The sequence below is a fragment of the Hylobates moloch genome, unplaced genomic scaffold (genome assembly GCF_009828535.3).
Source record: "Hylobates moloch isolate HMO894 unplaced genomic scaffold, HMol_V3 SCAFFOLD_15, whole genome shotgun sequence".
Classification (NCBI taxonomy): domain Eukaryota; kingdom Metazoa; phylum Chordata; class Mammalia; order Primates; family Hylobatidae; genus Hylobates; species Hylobates moloch.
The window spans coordinates 2,851,798-2,875,328 of record NW_026652290.1 but is presented as its reverse complement, the minus strand read 5'-3'; the positions used below and the strand labels follow the sequence as shown (position 1 = coordinate 2,875,328).

General features: G+C 57.5%; 2 protein-coding genes across 2 annotated transcripts in view; one reads left to right on the top strand and one right to left on the bottom strand.

The window, feature by feature from the left end:
• Positions 1–15,862, top strand: part of ITGB4 (integrin subunit beta 4) — a 28,071-nt gene extending 12,209 nt beyond the window's left edge. Inside the window, exons 18-35 of the mRNA XM_032178821.2 lie at positions 247–395; positions 487–666; positions 1,612–1,760; positions 6,732–6,936; positions 8,000–8,157; positions 8,559–8,739; positions 8,849–8,986; positions 10,041–10,223; positions 10,313–10,444; positions 11,636–11,845; positions 12,456–12,695; positions 13,107–13,265; positions 13,753–13,902; positions 14,480–14,668; positions 14,755–14,910; positions 14,993–15,157; positions 15,250–15,360; positions 15,466–15,862. Coding sequence (XP_032034712.2) covers positions 247–395; positions 487–666; positions 1,612–1,760; positions 6,732–6,936; positions 8,000–8,157; positions 8,559–8,739; positions 8,849–8,986; positions 10,041–10,223; positions 10,313–10,444; positions 11,636–11,845; positions 12,456–12,695; positions 13,107–13,265; positions 13,753–13,902; positions 14,480–14,668; positions 14,755–14,910; positions 14,993–15,157; positions 15,250–15,360; positions 15,466–15,605 — 2,995 coding nt within the window. The 3' untranslated portion in view covers positions 15,606–15,862. The remainder of the gene's footprint in view (positions 1–246; positions 396–486; positions 667–1,611; positions 1,761–6,731; positions 6,937–7,999; positions 8,158–8,558; positions 8,740–8,848; positions 8,987–10,040; positions 10,224–10,312; positions 10,445–11,635; positions 11,846–12,455; positions 12,696–13,106; positions 13,266–13,752; positions 13,903–14,479; positions 14,669–14,754; positions 14,911–14,992; positions 15,158–15,249; positions 15,361–15,465) is intronic.
• Positions 15,863–15,988: 126 nt separating this feature from the next.
• Positions 15,989–23,531, bottom strand: GALK1 (galactokinase 1). The gene is made up of 8 exons (XM_032178820.2): positions 23,291–23,531; positions 22,214–22,403; positions 21,637–21,756; positions 21,331–21,466; positions 21,022–21,203; positions 16,504–16,654; positions 16,260–16,422; positions 15,989–16,177 (listed from the first exon to the last, which is right to left on the bottom strand). The coding sequence occupies exons 1-8, from the start codon at positions 23,453–23,455 to the stop codon at positions 16,106–16,108; spliced, it is 1,179 nt and encodes a 392-aa protein (XP_032034711.2). The 5' UTR covers positions 23,456–23,531; the 3' UTR covers positions 15,989–16,105.

Sequence of the window (23,531 nt, the reverse complement as noted above, 5' to 3'; positions counted from 1 at the left end):
GGTGGGCAGTGAAGCCCATTTCACAGAGGATGACACTGAGGACAGGGAGGCACATGGCTGGGCTGAGGCTGCAGGGGAAAGGGCATGGGGCTGGCATAGGCCTGGCGCACTGCCTGCCTCTGAAGACCCTGCACTTCTTGCTGTCTTACATCCTGGCCCCTGAAGGGGAGAGGACAGGCAGGAGGGACAGGGCAACAGGTGCCAGCCTGACCCCTCCGCTGCCTGAACCCTCCACCCTCGACCCAGGCAAGACCACACCATTGTGGACACAGTGCTGATGGCGCCCCGCTCGGCCAAGCCGGCCCTGCTGAAGCTTACAGAGAAGCAGGTGGAACAGAGGGCCTTCCACGACCTCAAGGTGGCCCCCGGCTACTACACCCTCACTGCAGACCAGGGTAGGAGGGTGGGTCCCTGTGCCACTGCCTCTCACCTCCCGCCCGTGTGGCCCTGTGACCCACCTCTGACCACCTCCAAACCCCCACCCAGACGCCCGGGGCATGGTGGAGTTCCAGGAGGGCGTGGAGCTGGTAGACGTACGCGTGCCCCTCTTTATCCGGCCTGAGGATGACGACGAGAAGCAGCTGCTGGTGGAGGCCATCGATGTGCCCGCGGGCACTGCCACCCTCGGCCGCCGCCTGGTAAACATCACCATCCTCAAGGAGCAAGGTGGGTCAGGGTGGGGAGAGGTGGGGAGGCAGACGGGGGCTTGGGGCACTGGTTTCTCCTGCTTAAGTGGAATTGCGACCTGGCCACATGGCCTGGGCTAGTCACTTAACCTCTGCAAGCCTTGGTTTCTCCATCTGTAAAATGGGTAAGGGCTCTTTTACGGAATACGGGGCTATTCACCTCGCCACAGTGCCTGGTGGTGAGCGCTCAGTAAATGGAAGCTTCTGTTGCATCCTCATAAAGGCCAGCCCCTTGCTCCTCTCTATCTAGAAGAGAGGTTGGCCAAGGCATCGCACCGTGGACATCTGACCCCTCCTCCCACCTGTGCCCGAAGCCACAGGCCTCAGGCCTGTTCCTGCTCTGCTCCAGCCCTGGGGCTGAGGGCTCCATCTCTGGTCCTGCCTGTGCCTGGCCTCCTCCTCTGCCTGGCCCTTCCAGGATGTCTGCTGGACACTTTGTTCCAGACCCACTTTTTTTTTTCTTGAGACGGAGTCTTGCTGTGCCATGCAGGCTGGAGTGCAATGGCGCCATCTTGGCTCACTGCAACTGCTGCCTCCCAGGTTGAAGTGATCCTCCTGCCTCAGCCTCCCGAGTAGCTGGCATTACAGGCACTCGCCACCACGCCCAGTTAATTTTTCTATCTTTAGTAGAGATGGGGTTTCGCCATGTTGGCCAGGCTGGTCTCGAGCTCCTGACCTCAGGTGATCCACCTGCCTCGGACTCCCAAAGTGCTGGGATTACAGGCACGAGCTACTGCGCCTGGCCCCTCACCTTTTTCCGGAAGGATTTTCCATTTCGCCCCTGTGCCCTTCCCAGAGGGCAATGCATAGAGGGAACCAAGCGGACTCCTGGATTCTGGGCTGGGCTGGGCAGGGCCTCAGGAGAGCAGGAGGTGGGAAGGGACTGGGCGCAGCACACTCTGACCAATGCCCGGGCTCCTTGCAGCCAGAGACGTGGTGTCCTTTGAGCAGCCTGAGTTCTCGGTCAGCCGTGGGGACCAGGTGGCCCGCATCCCTGTCATCCGGCGCGTCCTGGATGGCGGGAAGTCCCAGGTCTCCTACCGCACACAGGATGGCACCGCGCAGGGCAATCGGGTGAGGCTCCACCACAGGATCGAGGGTGCAGCCCGGGGGGCTGCATGGGCACTGCATTGGGTTCCCAGGACAAAGCAGCACATGGCAGCTGCTTGAGTCCCTGGATGCTGGCTGTGCCCCTGGCTGGCCTCCCAGGGACACGTCCACCTGCTCCTGCCACCCTGTGGCAGGGGAGTCTCACCTGCCCAGGGTGCCAGTGACACCCTGGGTGAGGCCCCATTGCTGCCAGGGACTCAGGCCAAGAGGGCTCTTTCTTCCTTCCTGGGTCAGGGACCTGCCCAGACCATTCCTGTCCCCTCCTACAACCCAGGATCCACAGGGTAGCCAAACCTCTTGGAGATAAACTCCCCCTATATGCCCCGTCCGGGGCGCTTTGGGCTTCTTGAGCTGGGATCGAAGACCTCATGTCCCCAGGCCAGACTCCCCAAGGGCTGCCACAATTTGCCAAGCAGCAGGAGCAACCCTTCAAGGCAGGGAGTGCCGTGGCTAGACCAGCATCACCTTCACTGCTGAGCCCCAGTGCTGGGGTACAGCCAAATCAGGTGGCACACAGGCTGGACTGGGTTTACAGGCTTCATAGTTTTGTTTCTTTTGTTTGTTTTGTGTGGGGATTTTTGCTTCTTAATTTTTTGGGGAGACAGGGTCTTGCTATGTTGCCCAGGCTGGTCTTGAACTCCTGACCTCAAGTGATCCACCCACCTCGGCCTCCCAAAGTGCTGGGATTACAGGAGTGAGCCACCACACCCGGCCTAGTTTTTGTATTTTTAGTAGAGATGGGGTTTTGCCATGTTGGCCAGGCTGGTCTTAAACTCCTGATCTCAAGTGATCTGCCCAGCTCGGCTTCCCAAAGTACAGGGATTACAGGTGTGAGCCAGTGCACCCGGCCTTTCTAGTTTTTTTTTTTTTTTTGAGATGGAGTCTCGCTCTGTCGCCCAGGCTGGAGTGCAGTGGCGCGATCTCGGCTCACTGCAAGCTCCGCCTCCCAGGTTCACGCCATTCTCCTGCCTCAGCCTCTCCGAGGAGCTGGGACTACAGGAGCCCGCCACCACGCCCGGCTAATTTTTTTTGTATTTTTAGTAGAGACGGGGTTTCACCGTGGTCTCGATCTCCTGACCTCGTGATCCGCCCGCCTCGGCCTCCCAAAGTGCTGGGATTACAAGCGTGAGCCACCGCGCCCGGCCTGCCTTTCTAGTTTTTAAATGTTGGCAACAAATCCATAATTAAAAACAAAGGCCAGCCATGGTGGCTCACACCTGTAATCCCAGCATTTCGGGAGGCTAAGGTGGGAGAATCACTTGAACCCAGGAGTTCAAGACCAGCCTAGGCAATGTGGTGAGACCATGTCTATACCTATAATTTAAACATTAGCTGGGCATGGTACTGCGCACTTGTGGACCCAGCTACTTGGAAGGCTGAGGCAGGAGGATCACTTGAGCCCAGGAGGTTGAGGCTACAGTGAGCCATGTTCATGCCACTGCACTTCAGCCTGGGCAAGAGAGTAAGACCCTGTCTAAAAAAAAATAATAATCAATTTTAAAAAAATCAAACAAAAAAACAAAGAAACAAAACCTGGCTCATTGCAGTAGCTCACGCATGTAATGCCAACACTGTGGGAGGCCACAGTGGGAGGATCACTTGAGCCCAGGAGTTGCAGGCCAACTTGGGCAACATAGTGAGACCCTGTCTCTGTTTAAAAATAATAATAATAATAATAAAGGCCAAGCGAGGTGGCGTATGCCTGTAATCCTAGCACTGTGGGAGGCCAAGGCAGGCGGATCGCCTGAGGTCACGAGTTCGAGACCAGCCTGGCCAACATGGTGAAACTCTATCTCTACTAAAAACACAAAAATTAGCTGGGCAGGGTGACATGTGCCTCTAATCCCAGCTAACTGGGAGGCCGAGGCAGGTGAATCGCTGGAAACCAGGGGGTGGAGGCTGCAGTGAACCGAGATCATGCCACTGCACTCCAGCTTGAGCGACAGAGCGAGACTCCGTCTCAAAAAAAGAAAAAGAAATTATCTCAGAAGTAATAAAGTCTCGCCTCCCTGGGCCCACAAGCCCGTTCAGCAAACATAGGGGAGCATGTAGTCAGCAGGCCCGGCTGCCTGGCCACATCCTATTTTTATTTACTTCTTTTTATTGATAGGAACTGTTCTCATTATTTTTCCAATGTCCCCCCATAAAAATTCCAAAGAATAATTTTTTTTTTAAGAGACAAGGTCTCCCTCTAGTCCAGGGTGGAGTACAGTGGCACAGTCCTAGCTCTCTGCAATCTTGAACTCCTGGGCTCAAGCAATCCTTCAACCTCAACCTCCCAAGTAGCTGGGACTACAGATGTCCACCACCACATGGCTAATTTTGTATTTTTTTTTCTTTGAGATGGAGTCTCACTCTGTTGCCCAGGCTGGCGCGATCTCAGATTACTGCAACCTCCTCCTCCAGGGTTCAAGTGATTCTCCTGCCTCAGCCTCCCAAGTAACTGGGACTACAGGTGTGCACCACCACACCCAGCTAATTTTTGTATTTTTAGTAGAGACGGGGTTTCACCGTGTTGGTCAGACTGGTCTTGAACTCCTGACCTCATGATCTGCCCACCTCGGCCTCCCAAAGTGCTGGGATTACAGGCATCAGCCACTGCGCCCGGCCATTTTGTATTTTTAGTAGAGATAGGGTTTCCCCATGTTGCCCAGGCTGGTCTTGAACTCCTAGGATAACATGATCCTTTTGCCTTGCCTTCTGGCTATCCTGTTACACTTGTATAAAGATGCTTTGAGGCTGGGTGCAGTGGCTCATGCCTGTAATCCCAGCACTTTGGGAGGCCAGGGTGGGCGGATCGCTTGAGATCAGGAGTTCGAGACCAGCCTGGCCAACATGGCGAAACCCTGTCTGTACCAAAAATACAGAAAATTATCTGGGTGTTGTGGTGTGCACCTGTGGTCCCAGCTACTCGGGAGGCTGAGATGGAGCCCAGTAGATGGAGGTTGCAGTTAGCCGAGATAGTGCCACTGCACTCCAGCCTGGGTGACAGAGTGAAACCCTTGTCTCAAAAAAAAAAAAAAGAAAAAAGCTTTGATATTTGTTTTTTAAAGCATTTTAATTTCTCACCTTTTTATTTTGAAAAACTTCAACATACAGAAAAATGGAAGGAACAATAAAACTAGCACCCATTTACCCTTTACATAGATTCACCGATTGCTAATATATAGATAGCAACATAGAAATATAGATAGAGATGTGGACATCTGTATCTTCACATTGATTATACTAGTACCTAAAATTAGTACCATAAAATTAGTCCATATTCCAGCCAGGCGTGGTGGCTCACACCTGTAATCCCAGCACTTTGGGAGGCCGAGGCAGGTGGATCACCTGAGGTCAGGAGTTTGACACCAGCCTGACCAACATGGAGAAACCCCGTCTCTACTAAAAATACAAAAATTAGCTGGGCATGGTGGCGGGTGCCTGTAATCCCAGTTACTAGGGAGGCTGAGGCAGGAGAATCATTCGAACCCAGTGGGTGGAGGTTGCACTGAGCTGAGATTGTGCCACTTCACTCCAGTCTGGGCAAAAGAGCAAAACTCCATCCCAAAAAATATATAAAATAAAATAAAATAGGTCCATATTCCAATGTCCCCTTATTTGGATTTCCCAGTAATGTCCTTTATAGCTTCTTTCCCCCCAATGCAGGAACTAATCAAGGATTTGGCATTGACTTTTGTCATGTGTCTTGACTCCTTTAATCTAGAAAAGTTTCCTGGCTTTGTCTTCTGTGACACTGACTTTTGTTAAGACAAGGTCTCGCTCTGTCGCCCAGGCTGGAGTACAGTGCCTCACTGCAACCTCTGCCTCCTGGGTTCAAGCAATTCTCCTGCCTTAGCTTCCCGAGTAGCTGGGATTACAGGCACCGGCCACCATGCCGGGCTAATGACACTGACGTTTTTGAAGTATCCATGTAGGTTGCTTGCAGGCAGCTCCCTGGTTTGTTTTTTGTTGATGTTTTGTTTTTTGTTTGTTGTTTGTTTTACAACTATGGGTCTCACTTTCTGAGTTGGGTGGCATGAGGTTGCCTCCCCAGCCATGGCCCTGGCTGCTGTGCCTGGAATTGAAATCTTGCCCTGAAGTGCCACCTAGTGGTCTTCTATGTGAAGGATTTTTTTTTTTTTTTTTTTTTTTTCCTCCCAGTTCTTATCCTGGAAAGCTCAGGCAAGCTCCACGGCATTAAAAGGAAGATGGGTGGCTCACGCCTGTAATCCCAGCACTTTGGGAGGCCAAGATGGGCGGATCGCTTGAGGCCGGGAGTTCAAGACCAGCCTAGGCAACATAGGGTAACCATGCCTCTACAAAAAAAAAAAAAATTAGCCAGGTGTGGCACACGCCTGTAGTCCCAGCTACTCAGGCGGCTGAGGGGAAGGATAGCCTGAGCCCAGGAGGTCAAGGCTTCAGTGAGCCATGATTGTGCCCCTACACTCCAGCCTGGGTGATAGCGTGAGACCCTGTCTCAAAAACAAACAAACAAACAAACAAAAAAAGAGAAACATGGCTGGGCATGGTGGCTCATGTCTGTAATCCCAGCACTTTGGGAGGCCAAGGTGGGAGGATCACTTGAAGTCAGGAGTTCGAGACCAGCCTGGCCAACATGGTGAAACCCCATCTCTACTAAAAATACAAAAATTAGCTAGGCGTGGTGGCAGGTGCCTGTAATCCCAGCTACTTGGGAAGATGAGGTGTGAGAATCATTTGAACCTGGAAGGGGTAGGTTGCAGTGAGCCAAGATCACGCCACTGCACTCCAGCCTAGGCGACACAGTGAGATTACACCTCAAAAAAAAAAAACCACAAAAACCTGAACCTCATGTAAGTACTCCACCCAGCAAGCAGTGTCCATGAGGTTGGGCGGGAGCGTGTGGCCGTGACTCCTGCCTCAGCCCCCAGCCATGACCCTGACCCTGACCCTGACCCCCTCCACTCCCAGGACTACATCCCCGTGGAGGGCGAGCTGCTGTTCCAGCCTGGGGAGGCCTGGAAAGAGCTACAGGTGAAGCTCTTGGAGCTGCAAGAGGTTGACTCCCTCCTGCGGGGCCGCCAGGTCCGCCGTTTCCACGTCCAGCTCAGCAACCCTAAGTTTGGGGCCCACCTGGGCCAGCCCCACTCCACCACCATCATCATCAGGGACCCAGGTAGGCAGAGCCTGGGGGTCGGCTTAAGCAGGAGGAGAGGGAAGACTGGGGCTCTCTCAACTAGGTCTGCCAGACTTAGCAAATCCAAACACAGGACGCTCAGGTAAATCTGAATTTCAGATAAACAACATACACGTTGATAGGATAAGTATGTCCCATGCAATATTTGGAACATACTTATCCTTTTTTTTGCGAAATGGGCTGGGTATACTGGCTCACGCCTGTAATCCTAGCATTTTGGGAGGCCGAGGTGGGAGGATCACTTGAGCCCAGCAGTTCTAGACCAGCCTGGGCAACATAGTGAGACCTCGTCTCTACAAAAAATAAACAAATTAGCTTGGCATAGTGGTGTGCACCTGGAGTCCCAGCTATTCCGGAGACTGAGGTGGGGATCACTTGAGCCCAGGGGGTCTGGGCCGCAGCAAGCTGTGATCGCACCACTGCACAGCGCCTGGGCCATGGAATGAGACCCTGTCCCCCAACAAAAAATAATCTTGTTGTTCATCTGAAGTTCAAATGTAACTAGACATCCTGCATTTTATCTGGCAACCCTACAGCCAGAGAGGCTGAGATCATGTTGTCACCACACAACAGGAATTCTCCCATCAGACCCTGGCCCTTTGGCTTCAGCCTCAGTTCCAACTAATATGCAGGTGCTTGTGGAAGGAGTGGGCCAGTTAGTTCCTATCAGCCCTCAGCCTCCCCGCTGGGAGAAGGCCTGCCGGGAAGATGGGAGAGGAGGGAGATACTCGGGGTACGGTGTGGAGATGGGGCGGGGAGCAAATGTTCTCATGTGGAATGTTCCCTGAGCTGCCAAGGGAGAAAGGGGCAGACCAACTCCCTCCTCCTTCTATTCCTCCAGAGACCCTCCTGGGTCCTCTGCCAAGCTTGGCAGGATGCTCTATGTGGCAGCAATGGGGCACCAGGTCTCCAGAGATGCGGGTGCACAGGTCTGAATTGAATGCGCTGGGCAGAGCGCCCTGGGTGTTTAAGTGGGTCTCTGGCGCCCCCTGGTGGCGAAGGGGGATCTGAGTGGTTGCCCTGCCCCGACCTGACCCATTAGATGAACTGGACCGGAGCTTCACGAGCCAGATGGTGTCATCACAGCCACCCCCTCACGGCGACCTGGGCGCCCCGCAGAACCCCGATGCTAAGGCCGCCGGGTCCAGGAAGATCCATTTCAACTGGCTGCCCCCTTCTGGCAAGCCAATGGGATACAGGGTAAGGCAGGGGACTGAGGGCCATGACAGGTGGATGGGTGGTCTGGCACCAGCACTCACAGAAGAGGTGGGCCGTCCAAGGCCAGGGCCCCCTGAGAGAGAGCAGACAGTGGAACCTGGCACAGGTGGTCAGAGGGAAACCTGGTCTGAGTTTCTGTGCTGGGGAAGAGGGAAGACCCATTCCTAAGTTTATCAGACATTTGCCCTCCTTCCTGGAATGGGGCCCCCTCCCACCCCTGCATGGGAGACCCCCCACCTGCTCTGCCCCAGTCCTGACGTGCGCACATGGCAGATCTCTCAGCCCCTCCCTCAGGCCTCAGTGTCTCTCATCTGTGTAAAGAGGACAGTCAGCTTGGGTGCCTGCTGCTCCCTGCTGACCAGGACCCCTGTCCCTGGGGGTAGGTAAAGTACTGGATTCAGGGTGACTCCGAGTCCGAAGCCCACCTGCTCGACAGCAAGGTGCCCTCAGTGGAGCTCACCAACCTGTACCCGTATTGCGACTATGAGATGAAGGTGTGCGCCTACGGGGCTCAGGGCGAGGGACCCTACAGCTCCCTGGTGTCCTGCCGCACCCACCAGGAAGGTGAGGCCTCGCCATGTCTGTCCATTTGTCCCCTGGCTGCCCTGATGCCAGCATACCCAGCCCTCCCTCCGCCACTGACAGCACTCTTCCTGTATCCCCCGCTCCCTAGTGCCCAGCGAGCCAGGGCGTCTGGCCTTCAATGTTGTCTCCTCCACGGTGACCCAGCTGAGCTGGGCTGAGCCGGCTGAGACCAACGGCGAGATCACAGCCTACGAGGTCTGCTATGGCCTGGTCAACGACGACAACCGTAAGAACCAGATCCTTCCTTCCTGCCCGAAAGGAGAACAGCCACAGAAGGGGAGGGGACAAAGCTGGAGGGAGCTCTGGGTCACTCCCTGGACCTGCTGTGCAGGGCACTCGAGGCCTTCCTCCTGGTCAGCAGATGAGCCTGAGGCATCTTTAGGGTTTTGGCCAGATTTGGCCTGGGCTGCATTCTAAGACCAAACCCAGAAGGTCGCAGGGTGGGTGGTTACCTATGTGGAGTGGGGTCACAGGCCCAGGGGTATCCCTCCCCATGCAGGTAACCAGGGAGCTCACAAGTGCATGGTTTTCTTAGGGCAAGAGGAAAGTTACTGGATTTAGCAAACAGAAATACAGGAGGCTCTGAATTTCAGATAGCACTTTAAAAGATTATTTTGTACATTGAGAGGCCAAGGCAGGTGGACTGCTTGAGTTCAGGAGTTCAAGACCAGCCTGGCTAACATGGTGAAACCGTTTCTACTAAAAATTAGCCAGGCATGGTGGCTCATGCCTGTAGTCCCAGCTAGTCAGGAGAATCACTCGAACCCAGAAGGCGCAGGTTGCAGTGAACCGAGATCGTGTTACTGCACTCCAGACTGTGTGACAGAGCCAGACGCCATCTAAAAATAAATAAATAAACAAAAGGGATTATTTTATACAGTATTTTATCTAGCAGCCCGAGATCAGAGTGCCTAGCAGAACAGTTATTTCTCCAGTCCTGGAAGGGAGGCAGGGGTGGGCAACCCCCTATGTGTGTCCTTGCCTTGTGTGGAGGCACCGTGGATATGTGGGTAGAGATGACATCGAGGCCAACTTGAGTCCAGCCCTGGCTCTGCCACTTACTCAGCAGAGTCCCTTGGAGGACTGGTGACACATGTCCACGCCAGTCATGCTGATGCTCAGGGCTCCGCAGGTGGCAGTTCAGCAGTGGCTGGCTTTGCCTTGCTTCCCCAGCCCCTGGGTGCCATCCAGGGGATGCACGGCTGTCCTGCTGTGTCAGGGGTGGTGTTGGGACCAGGCTGGGTCCTGGGTGACCCTCTGAAGCACTCTCTCTGCCCCAGGACCTATCGGGCCCATGAAGAAGGTGCTGGTTGACAACCCTAAGAACCGGATGCTGCTCATTGAGAACCTTCGGGAGTCCCAGCCCTACCGCTACACGGTGAAGGCGCGCAACGGGGCTGGCTGGGGGCCCGAGCGGGAGGCCATCATCAACCTGGCCACCCAGCCCAAGAGGCCCATGTCCAGTGAGTGGTGGGCAGGGAGGTGCGGGGCAGACCGGGTAGGGGGACAGAGGGCAGCAGCCGGGGCCCTGGCTCACTCCCCCGCCCTGCAGTCCCCATCATCCCTGACATCCCTATCGTGGACGCCCAGAGTGGGGAGGACTACGACAGCTTCCTTATGTACAGCGATGACGTTCTACGCTCTCCATCTGGCAGCCAGAGACCCAGCGTCTCCGATGACACTGGTGAGTGGAGACCTGGGGCCCACAAGAGTCCCAGGGGGTCTTGGGTACAGAGTGAGTCCACTGGATCCAGAGAGGGCAAAGGGGCCAGCAACTAGAGGACATGGAGGTTAAGACAGCCTTGGACAAATGCAATGGTGTGCACATCTGTGCATGGGGCACAGGAACCAGTGCCTGGGGGACAGACACACACAGCCTTGTGCAAGCGCACATGAGTTCATGCCCACAGGACCACGAAGAAACACAGCTTCACAACTTGAAGGTTCACCAGCTGTGCCATGCACACAGGACACTCAGGCCACCCCCCAGGGAGAGGCCTGGTCCAGGAGCCCTGGGCAGCCACCAGGCGGCCATTTGGCAGGGGTAGGGGAGCCAAGGAGACAAGAACACCCCCCAACAGCTCTGTCCTTCCTCCTTGATTCCCAGTACAAAGTGGTGCGGAGCCCTTAGCTGGGCCTCCTGAGTGCTCAGTGTCAGCTCTGGCTCCACCTGTGGGACATCAGATGAATCACTTATCCTTTCCGTGCCTCAGTTTTCTGCTCTGTATAATGGGATGCCAATCACACAGTACCATGAGTGGAAAAACCTCTGGGGCACGTATATCATTTGTATTTTCTTCCATCCCTGCATATGCCTCAGGCTGCCCCCGGTGAACACATACTGGCCCCCACGGGGCTCAGCTTGGGCTTAAGGAGCCATTTTGAGGGGTTCAGGTGGAGCGCAGCTGGTGTGACTCTGGAACCCCAGCTCAGCTGCTTCTAACACTACCTGCGAAGCGCTCGGTGGCTTGCGGAACGGTCCCTGGGAGGCAGGCAGGGGCAAGATTCCTCTCTCCATTGTAGAAACGGGAAACTGAGTCTCGGAGAGGTTAAGTAAAGCAAGGGAGACCTCACAGCTGGTGACAGAGCCCAGACTTCCCCCAGGTCTCCTGGCGGGTCCGGGGGTCTCTCCTCCCCAGCTGTGCCAAGGCTGCACTCGCTCATCTGGAAAGGCTCCAGCCGCGCGAGGGTTTCAAACCTGCCGCGGGTCTTCCCGATCCGGCCATGCGCATCTGCCCCCGCCCCCAACACACACCCTGGGTTCCCGGGAGCTGGAGACGGGCTCCCCTCGCAGCGCCGCCGGCCTTCCCCCACCTGGCCCTGCTCGGCCCGGCGCCCCCCGGCGGTGCCAACGCGGCCCTTCGTTGTTCCCAAGGCTGCGGCTGGAAGTTCGAGCCCCTGCTGGGGGAGGAGCTGGACCTGCGGCGCGTCACGTGGCGGCTGCCCCCGGAGCTCATCCCGCGCCTGTCGGCCAGCAGCGGGCGCTCCTCCGACGCCGAGGCGCCCCACGGGCCCCCGGACGACGGCGGCGCGGGCGGGAAGGGCGGCAGCTTGCCCCGCAGTGCGACACCCGGGCCCCCCGGAGGTGACAGGCTCACCCGCCGCGCCCCGATCCGCGCCCACCCAGCCTCACTCGCGCCCGCGGGCCTGGGGGCCTGGGGTGGGCGTCTGCGCTGCCTCGGGAGCCCCAGTTTCAGCCAGGCCGGGGCCTTGGCTGCTGGGAGCATAGCTGCTCAGAGGCAGGGCCCAGTGCCAGGGTACACGTGAGGCAGGCGCTTGGGCCCTTATGGTGCCTGCCTGGCCAGGGGGTGCAAATTCAGAAGTCTGCCCGGGAAGCGGACCCTGGCACCCAAGTAGATCCCTCAGGGGCCTCAAAGGACAGGAGGGAAGGCTTCGGGATCTCCCCAGGGCAGGGCTGACTGCAGGGGCAGCAAATCCCCCGCCACCGCCAGGGTCGGCAGTGCTCACACTGATATAGTGGCCGGCCAGAGGACATGGGCTGTGGAAGCCTGGGTGGCCCTTGGGCTCCTCCAGGGACAGAGGGCCTCTGTCCCTAGTGGTTTGAGGGAAACTGGTTGTATTTAAGCAAAAGCCACCCAGAGGGTGGGTGACCAGGAATGTGCAAAGCCCAGCCTGCCCCACGGGGCCCGGGTCTGGGGCAGGCCTGACCAAGGGACCTTGCTCTCCCCCCGCAGAGCACCTGGTGAATGGCCGGATGGACTTTGCCTTCCCGGGCAGTGCCAACTCCCTGCACAGGATGACCACAACCAGTGCTGCTGCCTATGGCACCCACCTGAGCCCACACGTGCCCCACCGCATGCTAAGCACATCCTCCACCCTCACACGGGACTACAACTCGCTGACCCGCTCGGAACACTCACACTCGACCACACTGCCCAGGGACTACTCTACCCTCACCTCCGTCTCCTCCCATGGTGAGTGACCTCAGCCAACCCTGCCTCTCGCACTAACCCTCTCTTCCAGCTCCTGGAGCCTCGGGCTTCTGTCTGCTGTCCCCACCGCCCATTCTCCAACATACACACATGCATGCACACACACGCATGCACATGCACACACACATGCATGCACACACACATGCACACACACACATGCACACACACATGCATGCACACATGCACGCACACACACATGCACACACATGCATGCACACACGCACGCACACACACGCACGCACACACACATGCACACACACATGCATGCACACACATGCACGCACACATACACATGCACACACACATGCATGCACACACACACATGCATGCACACACGCACACTTATGCATACACACTCCCTGCTCCTCTCACTCTTGTTTTGTCATGCCCTAGGCCTCCCTCCCATCTGGGAACACGGGAGGAGCAGGCTTCCGCTGTCCTGGGCCCTGGGGTCCCGGAGTCGGGCTCAGATGAAAGGGTTCCCCCCTTCCAGGGGCCCACAAGACTCTATAATCCTGGCTGGGAGGCCAGCAGCGCCCTCCTGGGGCCCAGGTAGTACAGGGGTGGCCATCCTGTCTCCACAGCTGTCCTGCTCCATCTGTCATCCAGCCACCATAGCAGCCACCAGCTGTGCCCACTGCTTCCCCTCCATTCCATCCACAGGACCCCCGCCTGCCCACAGGCCCTAACCACCTGCCCTACCATCAGTGCTGATGCCTAATTCTGCCTCTGCCCTTCCAGGGGACGGAGCTGGGGCTGGGGCAGGAGAGGGGCCAGGCCAGCTAAGCAGTTGAGGGGGTGGGGCTGGCAGACTCATGGGGCTCACCCTCTCTTGGCACAAGCAGGGCCTGCACCCTCCTGGAGGATGTGCAGTAGGTGCTGGGCAGCCTGGACAGGGTGTTGCAGGGTGAGTGAGTTGTCCAGCCAGTGGTCAGTGTAGACATGCCAGCTGCGGGAGGGAGGTCAGGGGGCAGCACAGTGACTCCCACTGAGACCCTAGCCCCTGCATCTCTGGCTGACTGCGGCCTCCTGTCCCCAGACTCTCGCCTGACTGCTGGTGTGCCCGACACGCCCACCCGCCTGGTGTTCTCTGCCCTGGGGCCCACATCCGTCAGAGTGAGCTGGCAGGAGCCGCGGTGCGAGCGGCCGCTGCAGGGCTACAGCGTGGAGTATCAGCTGCTGAACGGCGGTGAGGCATGGTGGCTGCCAGGCTGCGGGGTGCAGCCCTGCAAGGCCTGGCCCCAGTGTGACACATAGGGCACCTCGGCTGTGTCAGGAACCCACCCAAGTCCCTTGAGCGCTAAAGCCCCCATCCAGCCTGAGAGGGTCTCCCACCCCATTCTCCACCCCACTTCTTTGCCTCCCCTCTTCTGAGGTCTCACCCACCTCCCTGGGCCTCTCTCCTGGTCATTCTCTGCTAGGTTTTGCCTAACAAGGCCTCTTTGGGCTGGGATCCTAGGGCCTCTGCTGGCCTGAGATGCCTTTGGGGGAATGAGGAAGTGGCACTTCCCTGGGCAGGCACAGTCAAAGCAGCATGACCAGGATGCAGGATTTTGCCCAGACATGAGTGGGATTACAGGCTCCACTCTTGTATAGTACACAACCTGAACAACCAGCCATACCATACTGTACCCAACCTGTGCCCAAACCACAGCTAGTCCTGGGTGGGTGATAACCAGGTCTCGATGGCAGCTTAGGGAAGAGGGGGATCAGGCCAGGGGTGGGAGTAACACTGCACTACTGTCTGCCCCTACCTGACGCCCCAGGCGAGCTGCATCGGCTCAACATCCCCAACCCTGCCCAGACCTCGGTGGTGGTGGAAGACCTCCTGCCCAACCACTCCTACGTGTTCCGCGTGCGGGCCCAGAGCCAGGAAGGCTGGGGCCGAGAGCGTGAGGGTGTCATCACCATCGAATCCCAGGTGCACCCGCAGAGCCCACTCTGTCCCCTGCCAGGTGAGTTGCCTCCCCCAGCCCCACAGCTGCCCCCATCATGCCCACCACCCACCCACACGCTGATGCTCTTCTTCTACTGCCCCCAGGCTCCGCCTTCACTTTGAGCACTCCCAGTGCCCCAGGCCCGCTGGTGTTCACTGCCCTGAGCCCAGACTCGCTGCAGCTGAGCTGGGAGCGGCCACGGAGGCCCAATGGGGATATCGTTGGCTACCTGGTGACCTGTGAGATGGCCCAAGGAGGAGGTGCTGCCCACCCCGGGGACAGGAGTGGCCAGGGGAGGGGTAGAGAGGGGCCACAGAGGCTGAAGGCATCTTCCCTGCTCAGGGCCAGCCACTACATTCCGGGTGGATGGAGATAGCCCCGAGAGCAGGCTGACCGTGCCGGGCCTCAGCGAGAATGTGCCCTACAAGTTCAAGGTGCAGGCCAGGACCACTGAGGGCTTCGGGCCAGAGCGCGAGGGCATCATCACCATAGAGTCCCAGGACGGAGGTAGGCACCTGTCCTTTCCTTCACCCCCACCCCTCCTCGGGCCGTGCCTTCTCCTGGCACCACCCTCTGACCAGCTGATCTGCCCACCCCAGGCCCCTTCCCACAGCTGGGCAGCCACGCCGGGCTCTTCCAGCACCCGCTGCAAAGCGAGTACAGCAGCATCACCACCACCCACACCAGCGCCACCGAGCCCTTCCTAGTGGGTGAGCACTGAGGGCTAGGGGATCCCGGCTCTCCCAGGACAGGGAGCTAGCAGAGGGAGAAGGGCAGACCCCAAGCCAGGTCATCTAATGCCTCCTCCTCCACAGATGGGCTGACCCTGGGGGCCCAGCACCTGGAGGCGGGCGGCTCCCTCACCCGGCATGTGACCCAGGAGTTTGTGAGCCGGACGCTGACTACCAGCGGAACCCTCAGCACCCAGGTGGACCAACAGTTCTTCCAAACCTGACCCCACCCTGCCCCACCCCCGCCACGTCCCGCTAGGCGTCCTCCCGACTCCTCTCCCGGAGCCTCCTCAGCTACTCCATCCTTGCACCCCTGGGGGCCCAGCCCACCCGCATGCACAGAGCAGGGGCTAGGTGTCTCCTGGGAGGCATGAAGGGGGCAAGGTCCCCGCTCTGTGGGCCCAAACCTATTTGTAACCAAAGAGCTGGGAGCAGCACAAGGACCCAGCCTTTGTTCTGCACTTAATAAATGGTTTTGCTACTGCTAGGCCCTGCCTTGCGCATTCTTCTGGGGCCTGAGAGGTGCTCCCCTAGGGTAGGGGAGCAGTTCTGACATCCCCCATTCTCTGACACCCAAGCATACACCCATCTCTAGAGGAGGCAGGTACCATGTTGGAGGCAGAAGTTTATTGAGCACCCAGATACGGAAGACGGCACTGGGCACAGAGCCGTGGGACTGGCCTGCAGGCCCCGCACCCTCACCGTGTGCTGTCCTGGGGGCGCCTCACAAGGGCAGCACCTTGGCTCCATCGGCTGCTTGAGAGAGGTAGAAGGTGGCAGTCCCGCTGTAGTGCTCCTGTGAGAGGCGGGCTAGGGGTGAGTGGCAGGGCCCCAGGAAGCTGCCGCTCCTGCCCACCCAGGCCCTGGTGCCCGCCCACCTGGATGTGCCACATGGCGTGGGGAGCAGCGGAGGCCTCCAGCAGTGTCACCGTGCAGCCACCGAAGCCACCGCCTGTCATGCGGCTGCCATAAACCCCAGGCACAGCAAGCGCAGCCTCCACCAGCTGGTCCAGCTCCGGGCAGCTCACCTCATAGTCGTCTCTGCAGAGAGAGAGGATATCGAAGGGGTGGGCCTGGGGCCGGCCTGTGCCCGGCAGGAGCGGGGCGCCCAGAGGGCCTCACCTGAGTGAGCGGTGGCTCTCCACCATGAGGCGGCCAAAGGCTCTGTAGTCGCCACGTCTCAGGGCAGCCGCTGCCTGGGCCGTGCGCTGAATCTCCCCCACCACGTGCTGGGCCCGCCGGAAGCCCTCTTTGCTCACCAGGTCCCTGGCAGCTGGGGAGGAAAAAGGAGTCAGCAGCCGCCTTCTCACTGCCTGGGGCCCCGACGCCTGTGAGGACCAGCAGGCGGTGATGGCAGTGGCCCTGGCTGGACAGTGAAGGGTGGGAGGCCGCGCAGCCTGGCTCTCTCAGACGTGGGTCTGAAGAGCCGCTTTATCACAGTGCCTCCTCCCCTGACTGTAAAATGGGACACCTTGGTCCTGCAGGGAGCAGTGAGGGTTGAAACACTCCACGCTTTCCAAGCTGAGTGCTGCCCTCAAGAGGCCACCACAGAGCAGGAGGAGAAGAAATTCTGCTGAGCCACATGGAGCCTCCAGGGCTGGGGCTCCGGAAGAGGGGACAGGAGCAGCCAGGGACCAGCAGGCTGTCCCACCTGGCTGCAGCTGAGGCTGGAGGGGTACCTGGGTCAGTACCAGTATTGACTCAGTGTACTGCACCCGGCCAAACCCGCAGGTTTAAGGGGGAAGGTTGTTAGGGTAGGTGGCATGGCAGGATAAAGGGGCAAATAGATTCAAAGGACTGAGAAATGAATAGGCAGGTGCGGTGGCTCACGCCTGTAATCCCAGCACTTTGGGAAGCCGAGGCAGGCAGATTGCCTGAGGTCAGGAGCTCGAGACCAGCCTGGCCAACATGGTGAAACCCCATCTCTACTAAAAATACAAAAATTAGCCGGGCATCGTGGCAGGCGCCTGTAGTCCCAGCTACTCAGGAGGCTGAGGCAGGAGAATTGCTTGAACCTGGGAAGTGGAGGTTGCAGTGAGTGGAGATCATGCCACTGCACTCCAGCCTGGGTGACAGAGTGAGGCTCCCTCTCAAAAAAAAAAAAAAAAAAAGAAATGAATGGAAATGAGACAGTGGGCGGTGCTTTAGGAAGGAAGAAAACTGAGCATGTCTTGGAGGCTGAGGGAAGGAGCCAGGCAGCCAGGCAGGGGATGGAAGGAGAGGGATTGCGGCTTCTAGGGCAGGACTCTGGAGGAGGCAGGGTGAGCTGCTCCTAGGCAGAAGGAGACATGGAGGAGGGGCAAGGACAGGCTTGGGGTGGGGGAGGAGGGACCAACTTGTTCCAGTGTGAAAACCTTGGCCAAGGACATCTGCACAGAGCAGGCAGGACAGGTCTGGGCGCTACTCTGGAGAACGTGACACAGTTCACAAAGGAGAAGGGACAGGGAGGTCCCTCGGAGCTGTCTAGTGTCCCTGAGGTAGGCACACCTACACTGCCATGAAGGAACAACTCAGTGTGGGCAGCACGGCCAGGCAGTCAAGAGCATGGGCCTTGGAGCTAATCTCTCCAGATAGGGTTCAGATCCCAGCACTGCCTCTCACTTTAGATTCCCCCATCAAAAATATGACAACTATGATAACAGAATGTGCTTTACAGAGTTTTGGGGGGAATTAAATGAGATAATATTGATAATGACCTTAAAACTGTCCAGTAGACTAACTTCCTGGCCATGTGTAGCAGGAGCCTTAAGGATACCTGTATCTTTTTTGTTTTGGAGACAGGGTCTCACTCTGAGGCCCAGGCTGGAGTGCCATGGTGCAATCACAGCTCACTGCAGTCTCAACCTCCTGGGCTCAAGCGATCCTCCCACCCCAGCCTCCTAAGTAGCCAGGACTACAGGCACACACCACCACGCCTGGCTAATTTTTGTATTTTTTTAGAGATGGGGTTTTGCCATGTTGCCCAGGCTGGTCTCGAATTCCTGAGCTCAATCAATCTGCCTACCTTGGCCTCCTACAGTGCTGGGATTACAGGCACAGACGTGAGCCACTGCACCCAGCCTACAATACTTGTGTCTCTTGACTCTGTAATCCTACTCCTAAGAATCCATTCCTAAGAAACTATTAAGAGAATGCAGATAGGCCAGGCGTAGTGGCTCATGCCTGTGCCTGTAATTCCAGCACTTTGGGAGGCCAAGGCAGGTGGATCACTTGAGGTCAGGAGTCCAAGACCAGCCTGGCCAATACAGTGAAACCCAGTCTCTACTAAAAATACAAAAAAAAAAAAAATTAGCTGGCTATGGTGGCACACGTCTGTAGTCCCAGCCACTCCAGAGGCTGAGGCAGGAGAATCGCTTGAACCCTGAAGATGGAGGTTGCAGTGAGCTGAGATCACGCCACTGCACTCCAGCCTGGGCTACAGAGCAAGACTCAGTCTCAAAGAAAAAAAAGAGAATGCAGATAAACCGGGTGCCTTTAGTTGCAGCTACCCAGGAGACTAGGTGAGAAGATTACTTGAGCCCAAGAGTTCAGGTCCAGCCTGGGCAACATAGCACAACCCATCTCTTTAAAAAATAAAAAAAGATGGCCGGGCGCAGTGGCTCATGCCTGTAATCCCAGTACTTTGGGAGGCTGAGGTGGGCAGATCACAAGGTCAGGAGTTCAAGACCAGCCCGACCAACATGGTGAAACCTCATCTCTACTAAAAATACAAAAATTAGCCAGGCGTGGTGGTCCATGCCTCTAATCCCAGCTACTCAGGAGGCTGAGGCAGGAGAATCACTTGAACCTGGGAAGCAGAGGTTGCAGTGAGCCGAGATCGTGCCACTGCACTCCAGCCTGGGTGACAGAGCGAGAGTCCGTCTCAAAATAAATAAATAAATGGCCGGGCGTGGTGGCTCACGCTTGTAGTCCCAGCATTTTGGGAGGCTGAGGCGGGCGGATCACGAAGTCAGGAGATCGAGACCACGGTGAAACCCTGTCTCTACTAAAAATACAAAAAATTAGCTGGGCGTGGTGGCGGGTGCCTATAGTCCCAGCTACTCGGAGAGGCTGAGGCAGGAGAATGGCGTGAACCCGGGAGGTGGAGCTTGCAGTGAGCCGAGATCGCGCCACTGCACTCCAGCCTGGGTGACAGAGCGAGACTCCGTCTCAAAAAAAATAAATAAATAAATAAAATAAAATAAAATAAAAAAATATATTAAAAAATCACAGTGTGAGGTGTATCAGAAAATAGTTAATGACAGAGCACCTGAATGCTGAAATATTGTGGAGCTTTAAAGAGCCACACCGAGGCCAGGCGTGGTGGCTCATACATGTAATCCCAGCACGTTGGGAGACCGAGGCGGGCGGATCACGAGGTCAAGAGTTCGAGACCAGCCTGGCCAACATGAAACTCCATCTCTACTAAAACTATAAAAATTGGCTGGGGATGGTGGTGGGTGCCAGTAATCCCAGCTACTCAGGAAGCTGAGGCAGGAGAATCATTTGAACCCAGGAGGTGGAGGTTGCAATGAGCCAAGATCACGCCACTGCACTCCAGCCTGGGCAACAGAGCGAGACTGTCTCACAAAAAAAAAAAAAGAGCCACACTGAGATGTGCCTTTCATGGCATAAGATAGGGTTCTGAGATTATGTTTAGTTAAAAAAAAAAAAAAAAAAAAAAAGGCCAGCGCTATGGCTCACGCCTGTAATCCCAGCATTTTGGGAGGCCGAGGCGGGAGGATCACCTGAGGTCAGGCGTTTGAGACCAGCCTGGCCAACATGGTGAAACCCCAGTCTCTACTAGAACTATAAAAAATTTGCCAGGCATAGTGGCGGGTGCCTGTAGTCCCAGCTACTTGGGAGGCTGTGGCAGGAGAATCACTTGGACCTGGGAGGCAGAGGTTGCAGTGAGCTGAGATTGCGCCACTGCACTCCAGCCCGGGTGACAAGACCAAAACTCTGTGTCAAAAAAAAACAAAACATGGCAAATGGGCTGGGCGCAGTGGCTCATGCCTGTAATCCCAACACTTTGGGAGGCCAAGGCAGGAGGACCACTTGAGGCCAGAGTTCAAGATCAGCCTGGGCAACATTGCAAGACCGTCTTTACAAAGATAAAAATTAGCCGGGCATGGTGGCACACCTGTAATCTCAGCTACTTGGAAAGGCTGAGCTGGGAGGATCCCTTGAGTCCAAGAGTTCAAGTTTGCAGTAAGCTATGATCACACCACTACACTCCAGCTTGGGCAACAGAACGAGACCCTGCCTCTTAAAAAATAAAGGGGCGGAAGGGGGGCAAGTGATGATATATTACATATACTCAGCTTTGAAAACAGATGTGGAAAAATACTGAAAGGAAACATGTGAAAATGTCAGCAGTGGCTATCTCTGGGTAGTGGCCTTATAGCTTATTATTTTCTACTTTGTACTTTTCTACATTTTCCACAATGGAAACATGATTTTTCTGATTAGATAAGACCATTTTAGGATTTCAAGCAGCCCTGCTGAGATTGGAACCCTGGGTTTGCAGTGTTTGAAGGGACTGGGGAGAGCATGGCAGAAGGCCCTGGAGATCGGGGTCCCAGGCAGGGTCAAGGCCACACTGAGGCACCAGCAGGGAGCATAGCCGCCTCCAGGACAGAGCACCCCGGCTGTTCTCACCCTCCAGCTCTTCCAGTTGTACCTCCCGGAGGCTTTCCTTGCCCAGCGCCCGCGCCACTTCTTCACACTGGCGCCGCCGCACAGGGTACTCGCTGGAGCCCAGGGAGTGGCGGACATTAGAGTTGGTGATGAGCACGGCCAGCTTGGGGTCCGAGAGTGGCACCAGGCTTGTCTCCAAGGACCTGAGGTGGAGTTACAATGCGGGAGATGACGAGGCCAAGCGTGTGCTTGCTGCGCCAGGCAGTGGGCACACTCCACCCAGGAGCTCCTCAGTGCAGGGCGGGAGGGGGCGAGGGGAGCGAGCCCAACCTGCAGTCAATGAGCAGCGCGTGGCCTTTCTGTCCCATAAGTGAGATGAACTGGTCCATGATGCCACAGGGCATCCCTGCGAAGCTGTGCTCGGCCTGCTGACACACCTGGGCGCGGGCAGCTATTGTGCCCGAGTCTGCAGTACAGGGTGAGGTGGGGAGGCTAGGGCTGGTGGGAGCAGCAGTGGCTCCAATGACACTCCAGGGAGATTCCCTACCACCCCCTCCATAAGGCATAGTAGAAGCTGGGACCACCTGGAGACCTCAGGGAAGGAGGGCTGGGTCAGGGCTGGGGCCTAGCTGGTACCTGGACAGAGCTGCTGGAGGAAGGTGTACGTGGCCACTTCCAAGGATGCTGAGCTGGACAGGCCACCCCCCAGGGGCACTGAGCTGACCACCACTGCACTGAAGCCAGGGAGGGGGGCAGCTGCAGGGGAAAGAACAGGTGATGGTAAGAGCGGCTGCCTGGGAGGATGGCACAGGAAGGGCACGTGTCCTGGTGGGAAGGGCAGCAACGGCCTAGCAGCTGTTTCTAGGGTGTGTGTCTCAGTTGTCAGAAGCCACCAATCTGCTGGACCAAGTGACCCACTGCCATCCATTTTCCCACTCTCTGAGGTTGCTAGGACACTTCTAATTGTCCTCCTGGTTTAGGGCTCTGGAGGGAAAAAAGGCTGGGGTTTGAATCCTGGCTCTTCCAATCAGGTCATGGGAAACCCAGGGCAAGTTCCCGACCTTCTGGCGGCATCAGTTTCCTCATCTGTACAATGGGATGCTCCACTCTGCAAGCCTTCCCCACAGTGTATCAGACAAATGAATGGGCTCTATGGCTGTGAGGTGGCACTCCTAGTATCAGTGAGGACTTGGCTCAGGCCTGCGCCCCATACCTGGGTAGTACTGAATCACTCCCTTGACATAGTTGGCCCACCGAGGAGTCCCAGGCTCCAGCGAGCGCTGGGCTGTAGGCAGTGGAAACTGCAGCCGCTGGGGCTCATCGGCACCCTCAGAGGTGGTGAGGAGAGACACCAGCCCATCCTTGCGGGGGCTGCCCACCAGCACTGTAACGAGCTCCAGAGCCTGGCAGGAGAGACAAGCAGTACGTGAGGCTTCTGCCAGCTGGTGGAGTAAGCCCCTCCAATGACACCGCCTCCAGCCGAGGTTCTGATGCCTCCATAGTCATCAGGTTCTGAACCTCCAGGTTCAGCTTCGCAGGGAAGATCCTGAGGGCCAGCTGGCCTTGGGGGCTTGAGCCCCGCCCCCTTAGGTCTTCAGGGGCGGAGCGGCTGCAGCTGGAGCACAGACCTGGACTCTGCCCTGAGCTGTGGGGCAAGGGGCAGAGCTAACCCAAAGGGAAAACAGATCACCGGAGCTCCAAAGCCTTTACATTTTGGGGTGGCTCTGGACACCCTGTACCTGTGCACTCCCCAAGCTGCAGATGGGGCGGAAAGCGCCCCACGCTGAAAGCTGGAGTCCTCACTCCCAAGTCGCAGCCCCGCCAAGAACTTGCTGTGTGACCTCCAGCAATTCACTGGGCCTCTCTAGGCCTCAGTTTCCTCCTCTGTAAATTGAACGGGCTGGGCCAGAAGGCTACGTTCGCCCAGGTCTGCGGTTGGGGCCCCACGGTGGCCGGAGGCGCGGAGTGTCCCCTTCTGCGTGGCACACAGGGCCTCACAGTTTAAGGGGAACATGCTCCCAGGTTGAAGGCGAGGAGCCCCAGCCCCCAGAGGGCGGGCTTGAGCGAAGAGGCGGCCGCGCACCCTCTCCCGGCCACTTCCTCGCTTCCTCCCTTCCAACGTGGGGAACAGCCCGTCCCGGGGACTCTTCCGTGCGTCGGTGCTCCAGGCGCAGCTGCCCGCCCCACATCTCCCGCGGGAAGAACTCGCCCCCAGCGCCCCCGAGGCCCGCCCTCCTCGGCGGCCGGGACAAGCGGCGGCGGGCTAGGGGCTCCCCGCGCAGCCCCTCACCATAGGCAGCACCAGGCCCTGGTTGTAGTCCGTGTGTTCCCCGATGAGGTTGACGCGGCCCGGCGCGGACACGGCCAGCTCGGGCTCGGCCCCGAACTCCTCCCGGAAGGCTCGCCGGGCCTCGGCCAGCAGCTCCGCGACCTGAGGCTGCCTCAAAGCAGCCATGACGCGCGCCTGCGGCTCTGCACAGCTGCTCCGGCACAGCCCCGTCGGCGCGGGATGCTCGGGCGGGGCGACGCGC

Excerpts from the sequence above, each read along its gene's own strand:
- GALK1 (XM_032178820.2), bottom strand. The coding sequence starts at position 23,455 with ATGGCTGCTTTGAGGCAGCCTCAGGTCGCGGAGCTGCTGGCCGAGGCC. Across the intron at positions 21,757-22,213 it reads AGTGATTCAGTACTACCCAG|CTGCCCCCCTCCCTGGCTTC; the intron begins GTATGGGGCGCA and ends TTTCCCCTGCAG. Across the intron at positions 16,178-16,259 it reads ACGCCATGTGGCACATCCAG|GAGCACTACAGCGGGACTGC; the intron begins GTGGGCGGGCAC and ends CGCCTCTCACAG.